At 42.9% G+C, this 21,130-nt stretch overlaps 3 protein-coding genes across 3 annotated transcripts; 1 reads left to right on the top strand and 2 right to left on the bottom strand.

Moving 5' to 3' along the window:
* Window positions 1-673: 673 nt before the first annotated feature.
* LOC109463533 (angiogenic factor with G patch and FHA domains 1-like) lies at window positions 674-8,662 on the bottom strand. Its single transcript, XM_019760374.1, has 14 exons — window positions 8,606-8,662; window positions 8,446-8,493; window positions 7,888-8,055; window positions 7,568-7,661; window positions 7,266-7,324; window positions 6,680-6,814; window positions 6,311-6,523; window positions 4,546-5,203; window positions 4,046-4,206; window positions 3,145-3,246; window positions 2,788-2,950; window positions 1,905-2,118; window positions 1,591-1,690; window positions 674-1,190 (listed from the first exon to the last, which is right to left on the bottom strand). The coding sequence occupies exons 3-14, from the start codon at window positions 8,053-8,055 to the stop codon at window positions 828-830; spliced, it is 2,430 nt and encodes an 809-aa protein (XP_019615933.1). The 5' UTR covers window positions 8,446-8,493; window positions 8,606-8,662; the 3' UTR covers window positions 674-827.
* A 29-nt stretch (window positions 8,663-8,691) lies between these two features.
* On the top strand, window positions 8,692-17,543 carry LOC109463531 (zinc finger CCHC domain-containing protein 9-like). Its single transcript, XM_019760371.1, has 5 exons — window positions 8,692-9,096; window positions 10,122-10,275; window positions 10,891-10,989; window positions 16,903-16,971; window positions 17,317-17,543. The coding sequence occupies exons 1-5, from the start codon at window positions 8,794-8,796 to the stop codon at window positions 17,442-17,444; spliced, it is 753 nt and encodes a 250-aa protein (XP_019615930.1). The 5' UTR covers window positions 8,692-8,793; the 3' UTR covers window positions 17,445-17,543.
* LOC109463532 lies at window positions 12,495-15,790 on the bottom strand. The gene is made up of 3 exons (XM_019760372.1): window positions 14,901-15,790; window positions 13,937-14,164; window positions 12,495-13,554 (listed from the first exon to the last, which is right to left on the bottom strand). The coding sequence occupies exons 1-3, from the start codon at window positions 15,600-15,602 to the stop codon at window positions 12,568-12,570; spliced, it is 1,917 nt and encodes a 638-aa protein (XP_019615931.1). The 5' UTR covers window positions 15,603-15,790; the 3' UTR covers window positions 12,495-12,567.
* Window positions 17,544-21,130: the final 3,587 nt, after the last annotated feature.

Genomic DNA, 21,130 nt, shown 5'->3' with positions numbered 1-21,130 from the left:
CTTGCAGATACATGTAACATATCAGAGAAAGTCTGCTCTAAATTCTTTTTCTGCACAAGGCTGCCTGTACATGTACCGTGTGCCAAAAAAGAATTAAAGTCTTTTCTACTTTGTGCTGATACCTGTAACATTACTATGGTCTGTAAGACTATTAATTAATAAAAGTTTTTGTGTGTTTTGTTGTCTTTTCTATCATACTTCAATATTTTGTTCCTCCAAACTGCTTGGCTGGGCCATGGCTTGGGAATCGTGTCCTTAGCATAAGCTAGATAGATAGATAAATTAGATAAAAGCTTCATGTTATATCACTTTCTTGTATCATGTTTCCATCATCTGGGCTCTCTTGGAAATCAGCCTTCAATGGCTGAAGGGACTACCCATGTGTTTCAAAGGTTAATAAATAAATAAATGAAGTAGGAGCGAGGAGGGTAAAAATGTGTTACAGTCAAATACATTTAGTTTTTCTACTTAACACAGATGTAAAGAAGGAGTTCAGGCAATGTCAAACATCACGCATAACAAAGATTGATGTATGCAAATTATATTAATTGCCAAATAAGACACATAAAACAACAACAACAACATTTGTAAATTTGGATCAAAGGAAGTCCTACAAAGTTTTCAAAATCATGTCATAATATCATATTCTTACAAGTATACTCAGTAATTATACCGGTCACTTTAGTGTTGATGGTGCTGGATATTCAATCTTACACAAGTATCATACTGACGCATGGTGGCAGTACATGTAGACTGGATAAATTAAAGTCAATTTTATTAAGATTTGCTCCAATTTGATATAGAAAAAAAATTAATTGCGTCTTAAATTAGTCATCAAAAATTTTGACATCCTTGTCCAGTGGTCGCTGTTGTTTGGTGACATCCTTAGTTTGTCGTTGTTGTTTAATGACATCCTTGTCCAGCGCTCCTTGTTGTTTGTCCCCCTGTACATGTGTGGTTGGTTCTGAGTCCACGTTTGGCTCACTCAAAGTTTCACCCTTAACCCAGGAACTTCTCTGGTTCATCGTCCTACTCGGACCTGGCGGCTGTCCGGCCTGTTCCATGGCATAGAAGCGTTCTCTTGCTTTTCTCCAGTTTTTTCCCTTCCCAGTCTTCAGTCCAACACTTTCCACATCTCTGGGTGCCGACGCGCCTAGGCCTGACTGGGACTCACGGAGAGACACCTGTACCTGGAGCATAAACAGGGAAGTTACAGCATGAAGGTCTCCTAACGAAAATGGACAAAGATGTCTGTTGCCATGCCGGAACGTGGATGGCAGATAACTATGAAGAGAGGAGACAAGAAAAGGCTCTTTTATATGACATTCTCCTTGAATCAAAACCATTTGTACAATGATTGAAAACTTCTATTTTTCAGTGACAATGGATGTTGTAATAGGTTGACAGTAAACCTAGCACAATTTCTGATGTCAAAATTTGAAAATGCAGCAATCTTGTTTTTTAGGCCCATCTTGTTTTGTTTTTGCTTTAGTGTATTAGATTTGAAGTCTGTGAAGGATATCATCTATAAAATTTACTTGCTGTGGCCTAAGTACCACACTTAGCCATACAAATGTATTGAGTACTTACTGGTTCCTGCCTGCCCTGGCTGGTCTTGCCTAAACCTTTCCCCTCCTTCCAGCCCATCTTTTCAAGCATCTTCCTCCCTTTATTACTAGTGCCTATGGCCCTGTGTAGAACACAACAGAACATATTAAAACAGTTGATTTCAAGTGGGTAAAGAAACAGTAACAGTTGATTTTAAGTTGGGAAAAGGACAGTAATCCAACTGTTGATTTTTAATGGGGAAAAGGACAGTAAACTTACTAGTGTACTGATAGTTTGAGTAGGAAAAAGAATGGTGAACTGTTGATTTTGAGTGAAGAGAAGTACAGATAACTGACTGGTGAACAGAAGCTGGTGCGTCGTCCTTCTGGTAAGGGTTGTCGCTGCCCACAGTCTGCCTCCTGGCCCCGGCGCGGTCCTGGTAGCCGCCCGGCAGCCCCGCATCTTTGCTCACGACAAACGCCGCCGCCTCCAGCTGGTACTTCTTCTTGATCTGCTTCAGTTCTCTTCTCCTCTGCCTCTCCTTGTCTTCTTTTGACAGGACAGGGGCAGCTTCTGAAGGTGGGAAAAAAAACTCACATTAGGTCTTCAACTTCAGAATTCAAATGACATGTAATCAACTGACAGCAGTCAATTAAAAAAAGTCAAGGGTCTGTGACCTGATTAAGACTAGAAATTACTTGAAAATATTGTGTAAAAAAAGTCCAGCAGGGCAAGGGTTAACTGTTGATTTTGATAGGGGAAAAGTACAGGTCATAGGACAGGGGCAGTATCTGATGGTAGGAAAAAACTCACATTAGGAAGGTCTTCATCAAACACTGCGTACAAGATGTTATGCAAAAGACTCACATTAGGAATTGTATTCTTTGTGCTGCAAAAGCGCCACCTACATCGGCTACATATAGCAGCAAGAAGCAGAACTCCAGTCGAAGGCAGGAGGGAGATCCGATCCGCGGGAGGGCCGGGACCGAGGGTGATGTGGAATACACCGTGTTGTATCTTATTTGTCATACCCACCCAAGAAAACACGCCTTTCAATGCAAAATGAGCGAAAATTTGGTGTCCCTAAACCAAAAAAAAAAAAATCAATTCCAACGTCCGAATTTTGTATTTGAATGTTCGAAAGTGGTGCACGCGGTTAGGCCGAAACGCATTCGAATCGTTGTATGGAACGTTTGGAAGCCCGGACCATACGCGTTGTTTGTTTGTTTGTTTGTTTACCTTGCCGTAGCTTCTCCCTCTCTGCGATGGCAGCCATGACCAGTCCAGGTTCACACCCGTCACACGTGTCCGTCCCGTTGTGGATGTGCAAACTCAGCACCGTGCCGCCCAGCTGCAGTACCGCACCATGGGACACAGGACAGGGGGCGCTTCTGCACTTTGGCTGCAGCAGGTGGGAAAATCATACATTCAGGTGTCACGCAGATGGAAATGGATTCAGGTGTCACAACTTTTATTTTCAGCAGGGGGGAAATGGAGATAAAAGACAGATGTTGCTTATGGCACGGACACATTTCTAAACTGGTGCCAGTACTCATGACTAGATTTTAAAAACTTCTTTGCCAGTTATTTATGTACCTCAGAGATCCTCTGGCCATTCAGTAAGGTTCCATTCTGGCTGCCGAGGTCGGTTACAGTGTACTGCGCTGCGCCCCTGTCATAGCTGACTTCCACATGGCTCTGCAGAATTGTGAACAGATATACATGTAGGTATGTATGTATGTATGTATGTATGTATGTATGTATGTATGTATGTATGTATGTATCATTCATTCATTCATTCATTCATTCATTCATTCATTCATTCATTCATTCACTCACTCACTCACTCACTCACTCACTCACTCACTCACTCACTCACTCACTCACTCACTCACTCACTCACTCACTCACTCATTCATTCATTCATTCTAGGTCACAGAGGTATCAGACATGGTACAGTAGTACTGCCCCGCACCCTTGTCATAGCTGACCTCCACATGGCTCTGCAGAGTCAGGGACAGACACACATGTAGGTTTGTTTAAAGTTAAAACTTTTGGTACGTCACACTTCAAAGAAGCCACGTGACAAGCCTCACTGGGTCACTCAGTCTACTGAGGAAGACCAGAGTGACTGGTCGAAAGCTCTAGCTACAATGTAGGTGAGAGAACTTTTTGTGTTGGACCAAAACATAAGACCTGGAGTCTGTACCTTGCTGATGTTGAGATCAGGGATGCGGATGGCGTGGCCCATGTGTGTTCTGTAAGGGCTAAGGTAAGGTGTGTTCTGTAAGGTGTGAGTAATGGCTAAGGTAAGGTGTGTCCTGTAAGGTTAGGTGTTACCTTGCTGATGTTGAGATCAGGGATGTGGATGGCATGGCCAATGTGTGTTCTGTAAGGGCTAAGGTAAAGTGTGTTCTGTAAGGGCTAAGGTAAGGTGTGTGCTTCTGTTGTAACCTTGCTGATGTTGACATCAGGGATGCGGATGGTAAAGTTTTACCTTGCTGATATTGAGATCAGGAATGCGGATGGCGTGTCCCATGTCCTTCTCCCTCCCGATGGTGCCGCCGTCACATGTGATGATGAACAGACTTCCTGGTCTCAGCGTGTCCGACTCTTCTACCATCACTCGGATGCACGGCGGCCACTGCAGGGCCGACTCTGAAACACAGTCTTCTGTAAATCTGTATTCTTTAGATTATATTTAAGGGTTAATGACCCGCCCCGAGGTGAATATGGTGTGATAAAGCCTTGTCAGTTGCTATAACCACCGAATAAAGCCACTGAGTGAGCGCAGCAAACGAGGTGGCTTTATAAGGTGGTTATAGCAACTGACAAGGCTTTATCACACCATATTCACCGAGAAAGGGCGGGCCATTAACGCTATTAACATATAGCCCATCAAAACTTACACAGTAAAGAGTGACACATTCCTGTACAACACATAAAAATGTAAATAGATCATAGAAAACAACTCTTAACATAAACTTCTCTTCTCACCATCACTTTCTTCACTTTCACCTGAGGAGTCCTCACTTTCACTTGAGGAGTCTGAGTCTTCCGACTGCTGATCCTCCACATTAACACAATCTTCTTCTGCACTGTCTACTACTTCTCCCTCCTCTAACTCAGCCCCCAGGTCCATTCCATCCTCCAGTGCACCCGGACTCTGATTGGTTCCCTCGAGTGTAGCCGGACTCTGATTGGTTCCATCTAGTGTAGCCGAACTCTGATTGGTTCCTTCTAATGCATCTGGACTCTGATTGGTTCCTTCTAGTGTAGCTGAACTCTGATTGGTTCCCTCTAATGCAGGCTGACACTGATTGGTTTCCTGTACTGCAGGCTGTTCCTGGTTGGTTCCTTCTAGTGCAAGATGTATCTGATTGGTTCCTTCTAGTGCAGCCGGACTCTGATTGGTTCTCTGTAGTTCAGGCTGACTCTGATTGGTTCTCTGTAGTTCAGGCTGCTTCTGATTGGTTCTTAACTTGTCCTCCTGTTCCTTCTCAGAATCACTGCCCATGCTGATGTCAATCACTTCAACTTCAACTTCTTCTTTCTCTTTTCTGCGTTTCTTTTTCTTCCTGTGTCTTTTTCTCTCGCGGCGTTTTCTTACCTCTTTGTCCTCATCGTCAATCAAAACCACCTCCATTTCGCCCGCCTGGAGAATAAAAAAGGAAAGAAAGACAGGGAAGGTTTACATACCTATCTGAGTGTGGTAGCTACAGGATCTGGCTTGGTGGGAATGTAAGGCAAGGCTAGCTAGAGCATCTGTCATCCACTGCACTGCTGCCTACAGGAAAATATAACCAGCCCTGTTTAAAATATACTCTAATCTAGGATATAGGGGTATTCTTTTACACTGTAAACCAAACTTGTCCTACGTCGATGATGGTTAGACATCCAGGTAATAAGATATGCCAAAAAGCAGTTACTCAAGCAACCATTTGCATATCAATCAATAGTTTGTGCTAATAAACCTGCATTTCTCCTCTGGTCTCTCGGTCAGTAGTAGATACTAGCTGAAATGTCTGATCGTTTCCAAAATCACATCCAGTTGCTTGAGTAACTGCTTTTTGGCCAAACTTGTCCTAACTTGCTTACGTTTCAGTGTCTGTCAGACACCTTCCTCAGAGCTTCTGACTGGAGTTCTGCTTCTCGCCGCTATACATGTATATCAGCTGATGTAGGTGTCACTTTTGCAGTGAGAACACAATCCCAAATGTGGCTAAGTTTTTATCTAAGGTATCGATCCTCCGTAGGACAAGTTTGGTTGTGTAAAAGAATACCCCAGGCCTATGGCCTATACTCTACCAACCTAATGAAACTATTTTTTGAAACTCTACCTAAATAGCCTTTAGTGTAAGCAAACTTACTTTTTTTACAAACACTGACAACCACAAAGATAATAACAATGTTTTACCAACTCCATCTAGAAATGTTTGATATTGCTGGTATCATTTTTGATATGTCCTGATATGTCCAAATCAGACATTTTGTTTAACATACCTACTTTGTTTAACATAAAGGTACACACACAGCAACTTGTAAAGGTGCGTATGCACCTGTTTTCTTTATTTCTTTATTTGAATTTACCACATGCAAAAAACAAGTGGAAGGGAGGACAAAACAGGTGTATCAACGCCTTTACAAGTTGTCCTGTTTTGCCCTCCCTTTCACTTGTGAAAAATCAAAATAAACAAATCAACACATTTTAGAAGACTGTAACTCACGGACTACCAATTTAAAGTTTTTCAAGTGTTGGCACCTCTGAATCATCCTTGTGTCTCTTCTTCCTTTTCTTCTTCTCCTTGTCTTTTTGTTTCTTTTCCTTCTTCTGCCCCTCCTCTTCACCTTGTTCCCTGACGTCTGCCGCATGGGATGCTGGGAGTTCCACTTGGGAGTGAAACTGGTAAGACTGACTTTGCGCGTCGTAGTAATAGTAGACACCGGTGTTGGGATCATAATGGAGGTGGTTATTCTGAGGAGAGAAGGAAAGGGGCAAAATGACTAATAAACTGGTGGATGTAACAACCACTAAGTATCTGATACCTGGGTGAGCCCAGAAAAGAACAAGAAACAGTCATGCCTTCAACTATCAGAGTTATCAACCAAGAATAACAAACTCAGCCCTTACCGGATCATAGTACATGCCTGTGGTGTAGTCATAGTACATGCCGGATGTCTCGTCGTAAACAGTGCCTGTCTGGGAGAGCGCGGCTTCCGCTGTGGCACGAAGACTGTCTGCAAGGGACAGCCCTGTGGTGTCAACCTGCAGTCAACAGTGTAACACACATGTCAGTTCTTTCTATATAGCTATAGTCTCTACGATACTAACTATGCTGGCTATATATAGGAGAATATTTGCAGTGGGAGTTTGGCCGCCTTGGGGTTTGACTGTGCCTACCTCCCCGCGGCCGGACTCCCTTGGCCCATTTAATTCTCTTTTTTTCCGAATTCTACGATCCGTATTCCCGTAGAAAGGCCTGGTGGAGGCTAATATAGCTACCTACAGTCACTTCTATTTAAATATACTATTATAAAAGTTCATCTGTTTAAATTTCATCAGCTTGATTTTACTGTACCTGTATCTCACACAGTACACACTGACATCCCATGAAGGCTAATAACAAAAGTTATGCAAATAGAATATGCAAATAAGGGCACAATTTTTAAAAAATCACAAGAAAAATGAAAGGTACTAAGAAACAATAATTACTTACCTCATTTATGGTTGCTTCTGTATTGCCTTCAGAGTTTGGAAGTTGTTGAGAGGCTTCAACTGTGATGAATACAAGTGTAACCTGTATAGTCTGTGTTACAACACACTTGTGTAGTCTGTGTTACATCCCACATATGTAATCTGTGTTACAAAACACATGTTGATTTGTTGAACTTCTGTGCTACATCTTAACACACAAGCATGGAGATGACCCCTGACCTGCCCATTATGACCCCTGACCTGCCCATTATGACCCCTGACCTGCCCATTATGACCCCTGACCTGCCCATTATGACCCCTGACCTGCCCATGGTGCCAGCATGTCCTCTGTCTGGCAGGCTCTGTCCTCCACCTGTCTCCTCTTGTACCTGTGCAGCTCCTGGTTCAACATGTCCACCTGTACAGGTACAACATAGGGGTGTTAACACGTCCACCTGTACAGGTACACAACAGGGGTGTTAACATGTCCACCTGTACAGGTACAACATAGGGGTGTGACCCAGTGAGGCTTGTAATGTGGCTTCTTTGATGTGTGATGTCTACTGAGGAAGACCAGAGTGACTGGTCGAAAGCTCTAGGTGAGAGAACTTCTTTGTGTTTTAACTTGAAACAAACATCCTGACCTGCTTCCTGAGATCTTCGTTGTACATCTCGGCAGTCTCCAGTTGTCGCTGGCTCTTGGCGAGCTGCTTCCTGGCTGCCGTCAGGTCATCCCGGGTCGTCCGCAGATCCTCCTCGAGTGACTTCACTCGGACTTCTAGTTCTGCAGGCTGGACATCTGCAGCCTCCATCTACACACAGCAGCAACAGAAAAGACACAGATATCATCACGTTCGGTGTAATGTGCTGCCAGGTGCCGCCCTGCCGTGTGCCTACGAAGCCATAAAGTTATGCTGACTACAAATGTGTGGAAACACACACACACACACACCAAAAACAATACCTCCATTTTTCATGGAGGTAATAATGTATTACCCATTCATTTTACATCAATGACATCACATATAACGTTATATTACAAAGTAAATAAGTAACTTTCTCTTTTTCTCTGTCTCTTTATATGTATCTTCTCGTCGATTCTAACTTCTAACATTTACTGATTATGATAATTATAAACTTCTAGTTCCAAATCTACCTAACATGTAAATTTTCATAATTTTGGTTCTTTCCATGCCTCTTACCTTCCTTTACGGTGGATCCTAGGCGGAAAGATGCCCCTTTAACGACACCTGCAAAAGTAACAGAGCAAAAGTCAGCGTCGCAACTCCCTCCTACGCTACCATACACGGATAAATGTACAAATTCGCAAAGTTCGCCCAAAAGCAGGAACATTTTGTTTACGTCGTCCACCATGTTGGATTTGGAAAGTCTCGTCAGTTATCGCGAGACACATGAAAGGCGAACGAGAACGGGGAGGATGACGGTATAGCTATGGCGGCGCCCACTGATCGATTTTGCGTTAAATTTCCAACAACAACAATGAATTTCCTCTGTTATTAGACTGTGTGTGTGAGAAAGGCAGTGCAGACATGACGAGGTTTGCGAGAGGAGGAACGGGGAATAAGAAGAAGCCAGAAGAGGCGACGCCATGGAGCCAGCTGAAGCCGCGGCAGTCTGGCAAATCAGGGAAAAACAAGAACAGTCACCACAAAACTGTTCCAGTCGGAACAACTAGCTCTGCTTCGAATTCTGGCGGCCGCGTTGAGAAACGGCAGAAAAACAAGAACTCTGGACACGAAGGCCTGGATAAGGAGTTACAGGAAGTCTTGACCAAGGCGAAAAGGAGCGAAAAAAGGAGGTTAAAGAGAATCAAGAAGAAAACTTTGTCGAAGGTGATGTAAAATACTCTACTCTAAATGGGTACTCTAGGCAAGGGGGTTTAAATGGGCTCAACCCCCTGTCCGTTCCGAATTTGTTTGACCAAACCCCCATGTCCAGTCCAGGTGTTCAAATTCCCCCCTGTCCACAGGAGTTTCACCCCCCTGTCCAGTCCAGGTGTTTCACCCCCCTGTCCAGTCCAGGTGTTTCACCCCCCTGTCCAGTCCAGGTATTTAACCCCCCTGTCCAGTCCAGGTATTTAACCCCCCTGTCCAGTCCCCTGTCCAGGTATTGTTGCTGGTGTTGTCCCTGCTTTACGTCTATTTTTTCGCAGGTGTTTTACGATTGCTGGCAGCCGGGACATAATTTGCATGTCAGAGTGCCCACAGACAGATGGTGAATTATACAGCTGAGAACCTGAAGGCACCTACATGTACCTAATGATAACATAATTATGTACCTACAGGTGTGTTACCACTGTCGTCAGCCCGGACACGGCATGTCAGACTGAGAGTGCCCACAGATGGTAAATTATAGAGCTGCGACGGCACCTACAAAGTGACATGTACCTTATGATAACATAATGAATTCTGTACCTGCAGGTGTGTTACCACTGTCGGCAGCCAGGACACGGCATGTCAGAGTGTGACATAACCTGACTTGCCTGTATGTGTGGGTGTGGCCTGCAGGTGTTAATGCTGCTGCTGTCCCTACTTTACGTCTATTTTTCCTGCAGGTGTGTTACCACTGTCGGCAGCCAGGACACGGCATGTCAGAGTGTGACATAACCTGACTTGCCTGTATGTGTGGGTATGGCCTGCAGGTGTTATTGCTGCTGCTGTCCCTACTTTACGTCTATTTTTCCTGCAGGTGTGTTACCACTGTCGTGAGCCCGGACACGGCATGTTGGAGTGTCCACAGATGGTGAATTACATGTATACAGCTGAGAAGGCACCTACATGTACATGTACCAGGTCCTTATGATAACATAAATGTACCAGTACATGTGTGTTAGTGTTACCATTAATGTTGTCTGCAGGTGTGTTACCAGTGTCGTGAGCCCGGACACGGCATGTCGGAGTGCCCAGCGATGACGGCAGATGTAGAGCAGGGAACAGGCATCTGCTTCAGGTGTGGCTCCACCGAACACAAGTCTGCTAAATGTACTGCCAGGAACATTCCAGAACAAACAGGTAACATTACCACTAGTCCTCCTAATAATCTTGAAATTTTATTAACTTCAGTGCTCTACTCCACAGCTAAGAGTTTTCACATGTCAGTATTACGCCCAGCTAAATGTACCACCAGAAACATTACTTACTAATAACATCACAGTTCCCTATGCAAGAACCAAACGACTGCAGCAGTCTTTCCTGTATTGCGCCATCAGACTTTACAATAACTCACCTTCCATATTAACAGACTCTCTAAATTCTTTTTCTATGTGACAAATGGTACTCATCAATTCAGGGGGTAGTAGTTATTCTCCCCCTGCTGATGTACATTTGAATTAGTGCAATAAACTACTCTACAGATACTTTTGTCCATCCTCTATCACTAACTCTACTCTACCCTACTCTATATCTACTCTACTCTACTCTACTCTACAGGTACTTTTGTCCATCCTTTATCACTAACATTACTCTACTCTACTCTAACAGACTACTATCCTCCTCTTCTCAGAGAGTTTTTACATGTAAGTACAAAGATACAAATATTGTGTGATTGTTTTGAAGAATACAAAACACAAAGAAATGCAACCTTGAAAAGCAGTTACACATTATAATCAAATTGTTTTTTTATCTCAGGAAAAAGGGACCTCCCGTTTGCGAAGTGCTTCATCTGTGGGGAGAGCGGTCACCTGTCCAAGTCCTGTCCGGACAATCCTCGGGGCCTGTACCCAAACGGTGAGGCTGGCCTGTCTTTGTTATAATACATTATGTTTACCGAAGGAAAACATAGTAAAACATTGAACTTTATTCCAACACAAGGGTTACAGAGCGATCAAATTTTCGACGACCACTGTCACCTTCATCAGGATAATTAATGACCAATCACTTCACAACATGATCTCGCGAGAATTACGATTTACAAACACCTGATGAAGGCGACAGTGGCCGTCGAAAATTTGATCTCTGTGTAACCCTTGTGTTGGAATAAAGTTCAACATTTTACATGTACTATGATGGTTACTACCAAGTTGAACACAGACGAACTTTCATGATAAACGAAGGAAAACATTGTTTTTGCTCTGTTTCTTCCTCTTCTTCTTCTCGAAACAGTGACCTATGACCCGATCAATGACATGATTTGTTGATGTCTGTCACCATGGTGACTGGTGCTGCTAAGCCCAATTTACATTGGATTACTAGCAGCTGCACATGTGTTAATTACAAAACAAGTGACCGGTACAAATAAAAACAAGGGTAACTAAAGGAGGGGACACTACGGAACGTAAATAACTGAATCTGTTGGTGTAAGAGACAAGACAGTGCATTTAGTGTGTTAGTAGGACATATATACATATATACAAGACGTGTAGGGGCGACTCAATGCAGCAGGGTCCTCGCCAGTCCAGTTTTGAAGTGGGCGAGGACCCTGCCTCCGCTGCACCAGGCTCAAGTTCGTTCCACTCTTGGATGTACCAGGGAAGAACGAGAGCCTATAATAGTTGTTCCTACTGGCGATGGTCTGCAGCTTAGGAGCGTGGTTGGTGCGGTGGGAGCATCGAGCCGCCGAGACAACTCGAGATGCGTGCGGCATAGAAATGACATGTTGGGTTACATGTTGGGTTACATAATGTTGCAATTTCATGGTCTGCTCTGCTCCTGTCACCATATACTAGTACAGTGATCGAAATACCTGTCTGCAGTCTGCAATCTGCAGATAGATTTTCAAGATTGCAGAAGAAAAATTTATACAATCTGCAATTTTGCAGAAGGAAAAATAGGCTCCAGATTCAATAGTTTTCAATTTAGCAAACTAGAACTCGATTACAGGCAACACCCAAGGATAGACAATACTTAAGCTCCTGTTCTGAAACAACAGGAGCTTCTTCTCTAATTTGCATCATCCTTATCCTGACTTGAACTGAAATCCTAGTACATAATATTGTATATTCTAAACATAGCATTTACCGGTAATGATCATGGTAGGTTTTAATAAATGTTTTCTTAGGCAATTTCTACACTGTGAGTGCACTTTGTTTCACCCTAGCCTAGTGCCGGCGATTAGCTAATCACTGGACTGAACATAGCAGCGCATTCACAGCATGTCCAGTACAAATCAAACACAGTTAGATGTATTACTACATGTACGTATTACATAAACTGCAGCTCAAACTGAAACCTATAGCTAATATTATTTTAAACACAGCATCATGATGAAATATAGATAGTACATAGCTGTGGGTTTTAAAGGCAAGTTCTACACTGTACAATGTAAGTGCACTTTGTTTCTTAGACTTTGTTTCCAAAGAAAAGGTTTTACTTGTTTGCTTGTTTCTTTGCCATGACTCGTTCATATGCCATTTTAGCAGGGTCTTTGATGGATATGTGGACTTCAGGAAACCCAGGTAGCCGGTTGGTCTCCCTCTCCTGCCCCCTGGTGAAGTGGTGAATCACCTTCTGTCTGTCCTGCTGCTGGTTGTACAGGGTGGCCAGGAGGTAGTGAGCATGTGGCACATGGAGATCACACTCTGGTGCCAGCCTGAGGAGGTGTTCCAACTGTCTGATGGCTTCTGTCTCGGACACTTTCTTATACAGTTCGGCTGTGTAGAACATAGTCTCCAAATAGTCCTGTTTGTACATAAGGGAACTCGCCATGGCAGATAGTGCTTTGACTAGAGCATCCAGATCAGCTCTTGGTTGATCAGTCCCTTGTGATGTGGTTGATTTTGGCTGAGGGCTTGCCATCCATATGGCCCTCCCCAGGTAGCAGTAGATGTGGTGCAGGTGTTGGTACAGCCAGTCTCCTGGTCTGTGCTGTAGGATGGCATCAACCACCTGCTGCAGGGTCTGCACCCGGCTGTCTCCATATGGCAGCTGTAGGGCCGTCAGCAGCAGACAGGTGCTGTCAGTGGAGTCAGCTTGTAGCTGGGAGGTCATCAGCTGCTTCAGCTGGGCTTTGTTCAGGTTCAGCCATGACTGTCCATACAGTAATGTACTTGTGGTATCTGGTGTTACCGTGTAATGCAGCATGAATCCCTGCACCAAGGCCTTGACTCCCCCCAGGTCTGTGTACCCACTGCTGGTCAGGATTTCTGCTCCTTCCTCCCAGGACCTCCAGGCCTTGATGAAGCGTTGTACTGTTGGAGAGTCCTTGTGTTTCTGTAGCCTGGCTCTCCGCCTCTTGAGCGGCCCCTCTTCCACCTCTCCAGCAGAAGTGATGGACATGGCTGCTACAGAGGACACGTCTTCAGGCAGGCCTGAATCTCCCTCTGTAGTCACACTGGCCGGCATGGGTGGCACGGACTGGAAAGGGAAAGAAATAAAATAGTCATTTTTTTGGATTAAAAGTTATTTGGACTGTTTTCTAGATAAGATCTAGACAATAAACAAAATTTGATTTACATGCACAAATTTCTTTCCAGATACTTTTCTCACAAATAAACTTGAGAATAAGGAAGATACAAGTTAAGATTTACACTACACTGCACTACCCGGTAATGTATTGTAACACTGTGCCAAAAAAAAACTATTTTTGGAATAAGTAGTTGTCACTTAGAAAACGTTTGGCAGATATGCCTTTAATATGAACAAAACTAAAATCATTTAGTAGTAGTAGGAGTAGTAGTAGGAGAAGTAGTAGGAGTAGTAGCCATCATCCCAAATTGGCTACATGAATTGTTTATACCTGTTTCTCCATCCCTGCCCACTCCCATCTCTCTTCCTGCTCTGTCCCTGCTGCCTCCTCCTCTTCCTGTCCCTCTTCTTCAGCAAACCACCACCCCTCCAGCCCCACTTGGATCGGTCCGGTCCAGCCGATCCCCTGAAGTTCGTCCTCCAGCAGCAGCTGCAGACAGGTGCGGTCAGACCGCTTGTCGATTTTCTCATTGAAGCTGCGGAGGACCCAGTAGCCAGCCTGGAAAGAGAATTGATAAAATTATACCAGTGGAAAAACTGACAGCATTCGAACCGGCAAACTTACATTTGTAGCTTGCCAAAACATGCCATGTTGAAAAAAACTTTTGAATCTGTATTTCCCTATAGCACATGTTTCAACAAGAATTCGGAGATCTCATACCTCCATGAAATATATGAGTTTTTGTAAATTTGTTTTACACAGTACACTACAGTACAGAACAAAATAGCACAGGTTTTTGTTTTCAAACACACAGTAGCACCTTTGGCCTGAAATAGGTCAGGCTGTAATACATTTGGTCAACTGAACAAGTAGCCTATTCCAGAGGGAGAACCTCATTAATCAAACCGTAGCAGGCGCGCTGCGTGTTTTGTTGCATAACCTGCGCATCTGTTTTCCCTGTCTTGCAAAAAGTTACAAAAACCAGAAGTTTTGCTGCAGTACCAAGGTCAGCCACCAGGAGGCCCATATTTGACCTTGACCTTTGACATCCTAAGACCTACCAGCGTACCAAATATCACAATCCATAAAGGTGTTCTGAAGTTATGCTGACTACAAATGTGCGGAAACACACACACACACACACACACACACACACATACACACACACACACACACACATACACACACACAGACACACCAAAAACAATACTTCCATTTTTCATGGAGGTAATAATTATAACAAGAACAATCAAAGAGTAAAATGTGTAATATACCGGTATTGTGATTGCCTTACCAGTGTAAGAAACTTGACATGCACAAGTAGAGACCCCTCCTCAATGTTCTCTACTCGGATGTGCCGTTCTCTCTCCACCACCCTGCGGATGGCCTCCTCTGTCTGCTGCCTGTTGCCCAGGTAGAACCCTGCCAGGGTTGTCACTCCTGTAGCCACCCCTGCAGCCAGTCCAGTTCCCAGTACAACTGCGGGTGATTCTGAAACCTTGCTGGCTGCGAACGCAGCCGTAGCAAATGCTCCAGCCACAAGACCCCCAGCTACAAAGCCTCCAGCTGCAGCCGGACTCTCAATCCTGACCGTTGCACCACCAAAAGCACCTACAGACATCTGCAGAGCCGGCGGCTGCCCGACATTTGCAGCTGCTTGGTTTGCAGGTGGGACATTGTGGTACACCTGCCCAGCTGGTTGGGGGGGCATGGCGAAGCCTTGGTGTGGAAACAAGGCAGCCTGAGCCCCGTACCCTTGCTGTTCTGGGTGGAACTGCACTGGAGCAGCCTGCCGAGGGTTCTGTTGCATCTGCCATGGGCCCTGGTAGGCTTGTCCGGCAGCCTGGGGTGCTAGTTGACCCCCCTGTCCATGTAGATACTCCCCAGCCAGTCCAGGCTGCAGTTCTTCTTGTACATGTACCTCTATTTCAGCATCTGGTGGTGGCAGCTGGTCCTGAGCACCTCTGGGAGGTTGCCTTGGTGTTCCCTCAGCCATTTTTGTGTAATTTCTTATTAATCAGGAACCCTGATTACCTGACGTTTACAAGCTAAAGTTTTAGCTGCGTACCAAACTGTAAGAACTACAGTAACTGTACCTGTAGTTTGTTCCTTGACCAAAGTCCTTTTGCCCCACATACGGGACACCGTAGTTAATGTTTAACATGAACCCTCCAGATATGTGTACCTGGGCAGTTATAAACACTATGCCGTGTTCAAAATACCTGTCTGCAATCTGCAGATAGATTTAAATCATTTTCAAGATTGCAGAAGAAAAATTCATACAATCTGACGTCTCCAGGTTGATGTATTGTATTGTTGTAATGTACGTGTAAAATGTTTGTCTTGTCAGCAGGGCAAGCCCTTAATAATAGCCGCCTGGCTTGTTAGGCTGCCCTGGCTGTACAAATTGTCTTTTTACAGCCAAACAAATAAATGAAATAAATAAATGAATACAATCTGCAATTTTGCAGAAGGAAAAATAGTCTCCAGATTCAATAGTTTTCAGTGTAGCAAACTAGGGAAGGTTGTAGTATTGAGGCTTGTGTATTTGCAGAAAGTATTTCCAAATTGCAGAACAACATTTTGACTCTTCTGCAATATGGCAGAGCACTGAAAAAAGTATTTCGACCACTGCTAGTAGTAGTACATGTATGTAAATGTGTTTGGGTAAGAATTAACAGAGCAGATGTAGACCATGTCCGAAGGTAAACATTATGCATTTGCTTTGCAAATGTTACTTCTCTAGTTTACATGTGTATTTCAAGTACATGTAACAATTAAGGAAGTATATTTAAATCAAAGGACATGTACTAAGTACTACACACTATGTAAACAGTTACTGAGTTAGAAAAAAAGATCCATTTCTGTGCATAATGACATCCCCTATCAATACTGCACAACAAAATTTTTGAGTTTGTATATATACCTGTTTAAAGAAGAGGGAAGAAACATGTATAATTTAATCAATGTTTTTGTTACATGACATCCATCTGTACACAATACTCAATAGAGTAGTATAATACTTAGTATAGCATTGCAGAATTTTAGTGCCTATACTACAAGTAAAACTATATTACTGCGCTTAGCCCTCATAGGTATGACTGTGCAAATAACATTATTGTCATCAATCAAAGTACATTTAAGTACGGAAGTTTTCCATTTATGTCAATGTAATGAAAGTTTCAGGGAATTTCAGGTGGTTTATATCTACTTCTTCTGGACCATGTAAATGTATTTGTTCAGCCATGAACCTTCTGTCTGGTAATATCTAACTGTTGTTTTATTTGTACATGTAGGAGGCTGCTGTAAACATTGTGGGTCTGTGGAGCATCACCAGTGGCAGTGTCCCACCAACAAGTCTTTAGGTTAGGGCCATTATGTGTAGTACATGTATTTATTTATTTTGTGCCATTATGTAATTTTTATGGCTTTATAGCTCATCTCTGTCGGTGGAAGTCATTATGAAAGAAGTTTGAACTGCAACTTCCAACAAAGCCGTATATTCCATATTTTTGTGTTGCTGTATGACATTCATTTTGCCATTCTGATGTACTGTTTGATACATCAGCACACAAATGTAGCCCTTGATGTTGTAGCGAAATGGAAGACAGATGGACACAATGTAGCAGTACCTTGTCACAAGTCTGCAGTGAAGATTTGTCACGACCATATTTAGGCGTGACCTGACAGTGATGCAACTGTGTTCACAGGAGGGTCAGAGGTCATACAGGTCGGCACCATGGACAGCCACTCCAGCGCTGACCTGGAGGTCATCCCCAGGGCAAAGGTCAAGGGTCAACCCCCAACAAGAAAAGGACCCAAAATTGTCAAGTTTTAGCCTTATTTAATGAAAGGTTGCCTGGCACTGATGCAGCATTTCGGATGGACTCAGAATAACATCAATGGGGATTTATTATGTGTACAGAGAGTAGCCTCCTATGTGTACAGAGAGTAGGCCGGCTATGTTGTCTATATGCAATCAGAAAATAGCACATAAAAGCTCCCAAAGACCACGAAGACCCCCCAAAACCCCCAGTTTTTGGAATGCTATGGAGGCTATACAAAGAGCATGTTGGCAGAATGTACCACACCTGTGTGAAACCCTGATTTTTCACGGTTTTTGTTGGATGTTTGGTCCAGCAGAATTTTGCCTGTTGCAGAGGATATCTTTTCTGACATAATACAGTATTTGGAAATGACAGACGGGATGTTAACCTTATATACGCGAATACGACCTTATATGAGACGTTCTGCTGAAGTGCTATGCACAATACATTAAGGGTTTCGCGCAGGTGCAGTAGTTCTGCCGATGTACTTGAACAGAGTGGCAGCCATGTTGGACTAGACTATTTAATCTGACAGGGGAAAATGACACAATTGCAGCAACAAGTCAATGTAGTATTTTTTTTCAATTTTTGGAAGGTGTCCTTTAATTACAACGAAAAAACATGAATTGAGTATTTTGTACAACGGATGTCATTGATAATGATATATCCTGCTGATTATGATAACTGCAAATGTTCAGATCCAGCAATGGTGACCATGTTTAGTAACTTACATGTAGGCCACACCAACTTAATTTTATGGATGACATCTGCGCGCGCATTGATTTTCACCTGTTCTCCAAGAAAAAAAGACCACGCCCACCGAGGCTCTGGCCTGGCTCTAGGCCTGGGTAGTCCATGGTAGTTAGCGACAATACAGAGCTGGGCACCCAGGCTACCGAAGAACTCAGAGCATACGTACAGTGCCGATTCATAAATTCCGCAAAAAGCCAGCATGTGCCGGCTTGTCGTATATGTTGCTAGTATGTACTGCTGCAAATTCACAATACCAGCTTTGTATTCCTGTGGTTTAGTAGCATTTTTATTTTTGGCAGGATTTTTTTTATTCGCCCGCGCGAACTAGTTTGGGGGACTTCAGAGGATGTCATCCATAAAATTAAGACGGTGTGGCCTTACACTAAGTTACAGCATGGCATCTTCTCATCAACTGTTCAGAATGTGGCCATTTTGAAGAATGGAACCAGTAAAGGTACTGGCAATGGGAGTGTAGACATTTGGGACTCATAAAACGCTACAGTTGTATATTGTGCTACAGAAAAGTTACACCTTACGGTAAAATTGTTACATTTCACTCCAGACAGGAACATTATTTGTCCTTTAACTATGCAAGAAAATTGTACTCATTGTGAGTACTGTATTCATGATTGAAAATTATACAACTTGTTACACTGTATATTGGCTATCATGGCAGTGCAGGTGTGTGTGTGTGTGTGTACATGTGTCATACGTGCAGGGCTCGAAATTAACGGTGTCCCGATGGCCACTGACCACTAAAATTTAAGCCGGGACAACTGAAAAGACACTTTGGGACATTTTTGGGACAATAGGAAAATGTCAGAATGTCCGCCCTACTTTTGTTTTATCAGGCACATGTCCCGGCTTTTGACTCCGGAAAAGCCCCCAAAAATTTCCTGTGTACTCTGCAATTATAGCATGCTTTTGAGTCAGAATGATATAAAATTATTGTCGCAGCACTGTCCCAAAAATAAATTTCAATTGTCCCGAAGTGAGGATGAACTGTCCCAACCTGTTTGTCAGTAAGTATTGTCATGGGGTTATAAGACTTCAACTTGAAGTCAACTTTATTTTTCTTACGTTTTCTTACAATTTTGAGGCCTGACGTGTGTCGTACATATGGGAGTCATACATGGCCAGACATATCAACAGTTCTGTCCAATAAAATGATTTGTTGATGAAACATTAATTATGTTGTTATTAATCCTAATAACCTGTGGCTGGCATAACATAAGAAGTGGTCAGTGTTGGCAAAAGACCAACGTTACTCTGTATCTACTAGACATGTCTATTATAGTTTCATCAGGTTGGCAAGTCACTGAGTAAAGCTCTTTTTTACACAACCAAGTGTTTTATTCAGCTGACGTTTCAGTGACCGTCCGTCACCTTCCTCAGGACAATTTTACATTAGGGAATGCATCTGTAGCAGCGACACCTGTGCTGCATTGCAATGTGAACCAGTCAGAATTGCCCTGAGGAAGGTGACAGACGGTCACTGAAACGTCGGCTGTGAATAAAACGGTTGTGTAAAAAAGAGCTTCTTTACTACTAGTATCAAGACATGTAGACCAATGACTAGAGTTTGCCTTGGGTTTTCTTACACCAAGGATATAAACCGTGAATTTCTACAATATACATGTTCGTTCTTTCTACCTGTCCCATACAACAGAACAGTTACAACCTTTCCTTGGACAAACATGACAAAATCATCGACTTCAAACAGTGGCATTTTATCTATCATATATCAATAAAGTAGTGGATTTGAATTCCACTTGTAGAAAAAAAAAGACTCCTGCAAGCAGCAGCAAAATAGTTACAACATTTCCTATCAGTAAGTACTATTAGGCCACACTAATTAAATTTGATGATAAGAATTTTGGAGATAAAATGCCTATCAGAACAACTCTCACCAACTTGCTATTTTGCTTTACAACAAAGTTACAACCATTTTAGTGTCATTTCAACAAGTCATTTGTAGTATCCACTAGCTTTCGGTCCAGTCACTGTCAGGTGCAGTACGTTCTGCTGACGTGCTGGTTTGGGGAGACTGCCTGATTATGAGTTAGCCTGGTTTCGGACTACCCAAACACAAATCTGTAATGGTCAGATGTTTATACAATGCTGTGAAACTTTATTGCGTCAATTATGTCGTGTGAAATTCTGTGCTCAGGAATTCTCAGCAGCCTTCCAAAACCCACACCTACAGCTGCTGTACTGTCACAATCAGATAGGTGGTGTGGTGCAGGAAAATGTACCATAATGTTTAGATGACCAGCATACATTTTTATAAGTTATCTGCACACCAAAAATATGTTACAAAGAGCAAAAGAACAGCTTTTCATGATTCACCTGGTTTTATTCATTAAGTTGCATCATTTCATTTTATAATAATTCCATCACAAGTCAAGTGCCAGTTGTCATCTTTTGATATACAATGTACAGTGAGAACAAAGAGATATGTCCAACTTTATACTCCGTTTAAAACCACTTGGAAGGAATCGTTTTATAAGTAGAGAACAACGATTATTGGAATAAAAGCAATCAAGTAATGTGAAATGGAAGAGAAGCTTTTTTTACAGCTTGAAATGAAAGTCGTACAATCATGCATATTAAGCATGTTAACTTTGCAGTTTGTTAGTTCAAAATCGTGACTCCCACAACAATGTGAAATGATATGCAGACACACGGTACATGTACATATGGAATCCCTTAATATTTGTTACTGACAAAATCAACAAGTTGAAGCCAATACTAGGGTAGCAGCCAACAAAGTATAATAATCATTATATCACATCTCATTAACTAGGTATGCTTTATTTTGAATAACACAGCTTTCAATCTGCTCAGAAAAAGCTGGATTGAATTTGACATTTGCACCGTTTCTTACACCGAAAGTGGTGCTATTTGATACTGGAGGCTTTGTGGTACACAGTCATGTCTTTGT

The sequence above is a fragment of the Branchiostoma belcheri genome, unplaced genomic scaffold, assembly GCF_001625305.1.
Source record: "Branchiostoma belcheri isolate BF01 breed outbred unplaced genomic scaffold, Haploidv18h27 scaffold127, whole genome shotgun sequence".
NCBI lineage: Eukaryota > Metazoa > Chordata > Leptocardii > Amphioxiformes > Branchiostomatidae > Branchiostoma > Branchiostoma belcheri.
The sequence above is the reverse complement of the archived record's forward strand: the minus strand, read 5'-3'. Positions and strand labels throughout refer to the sequence as shown.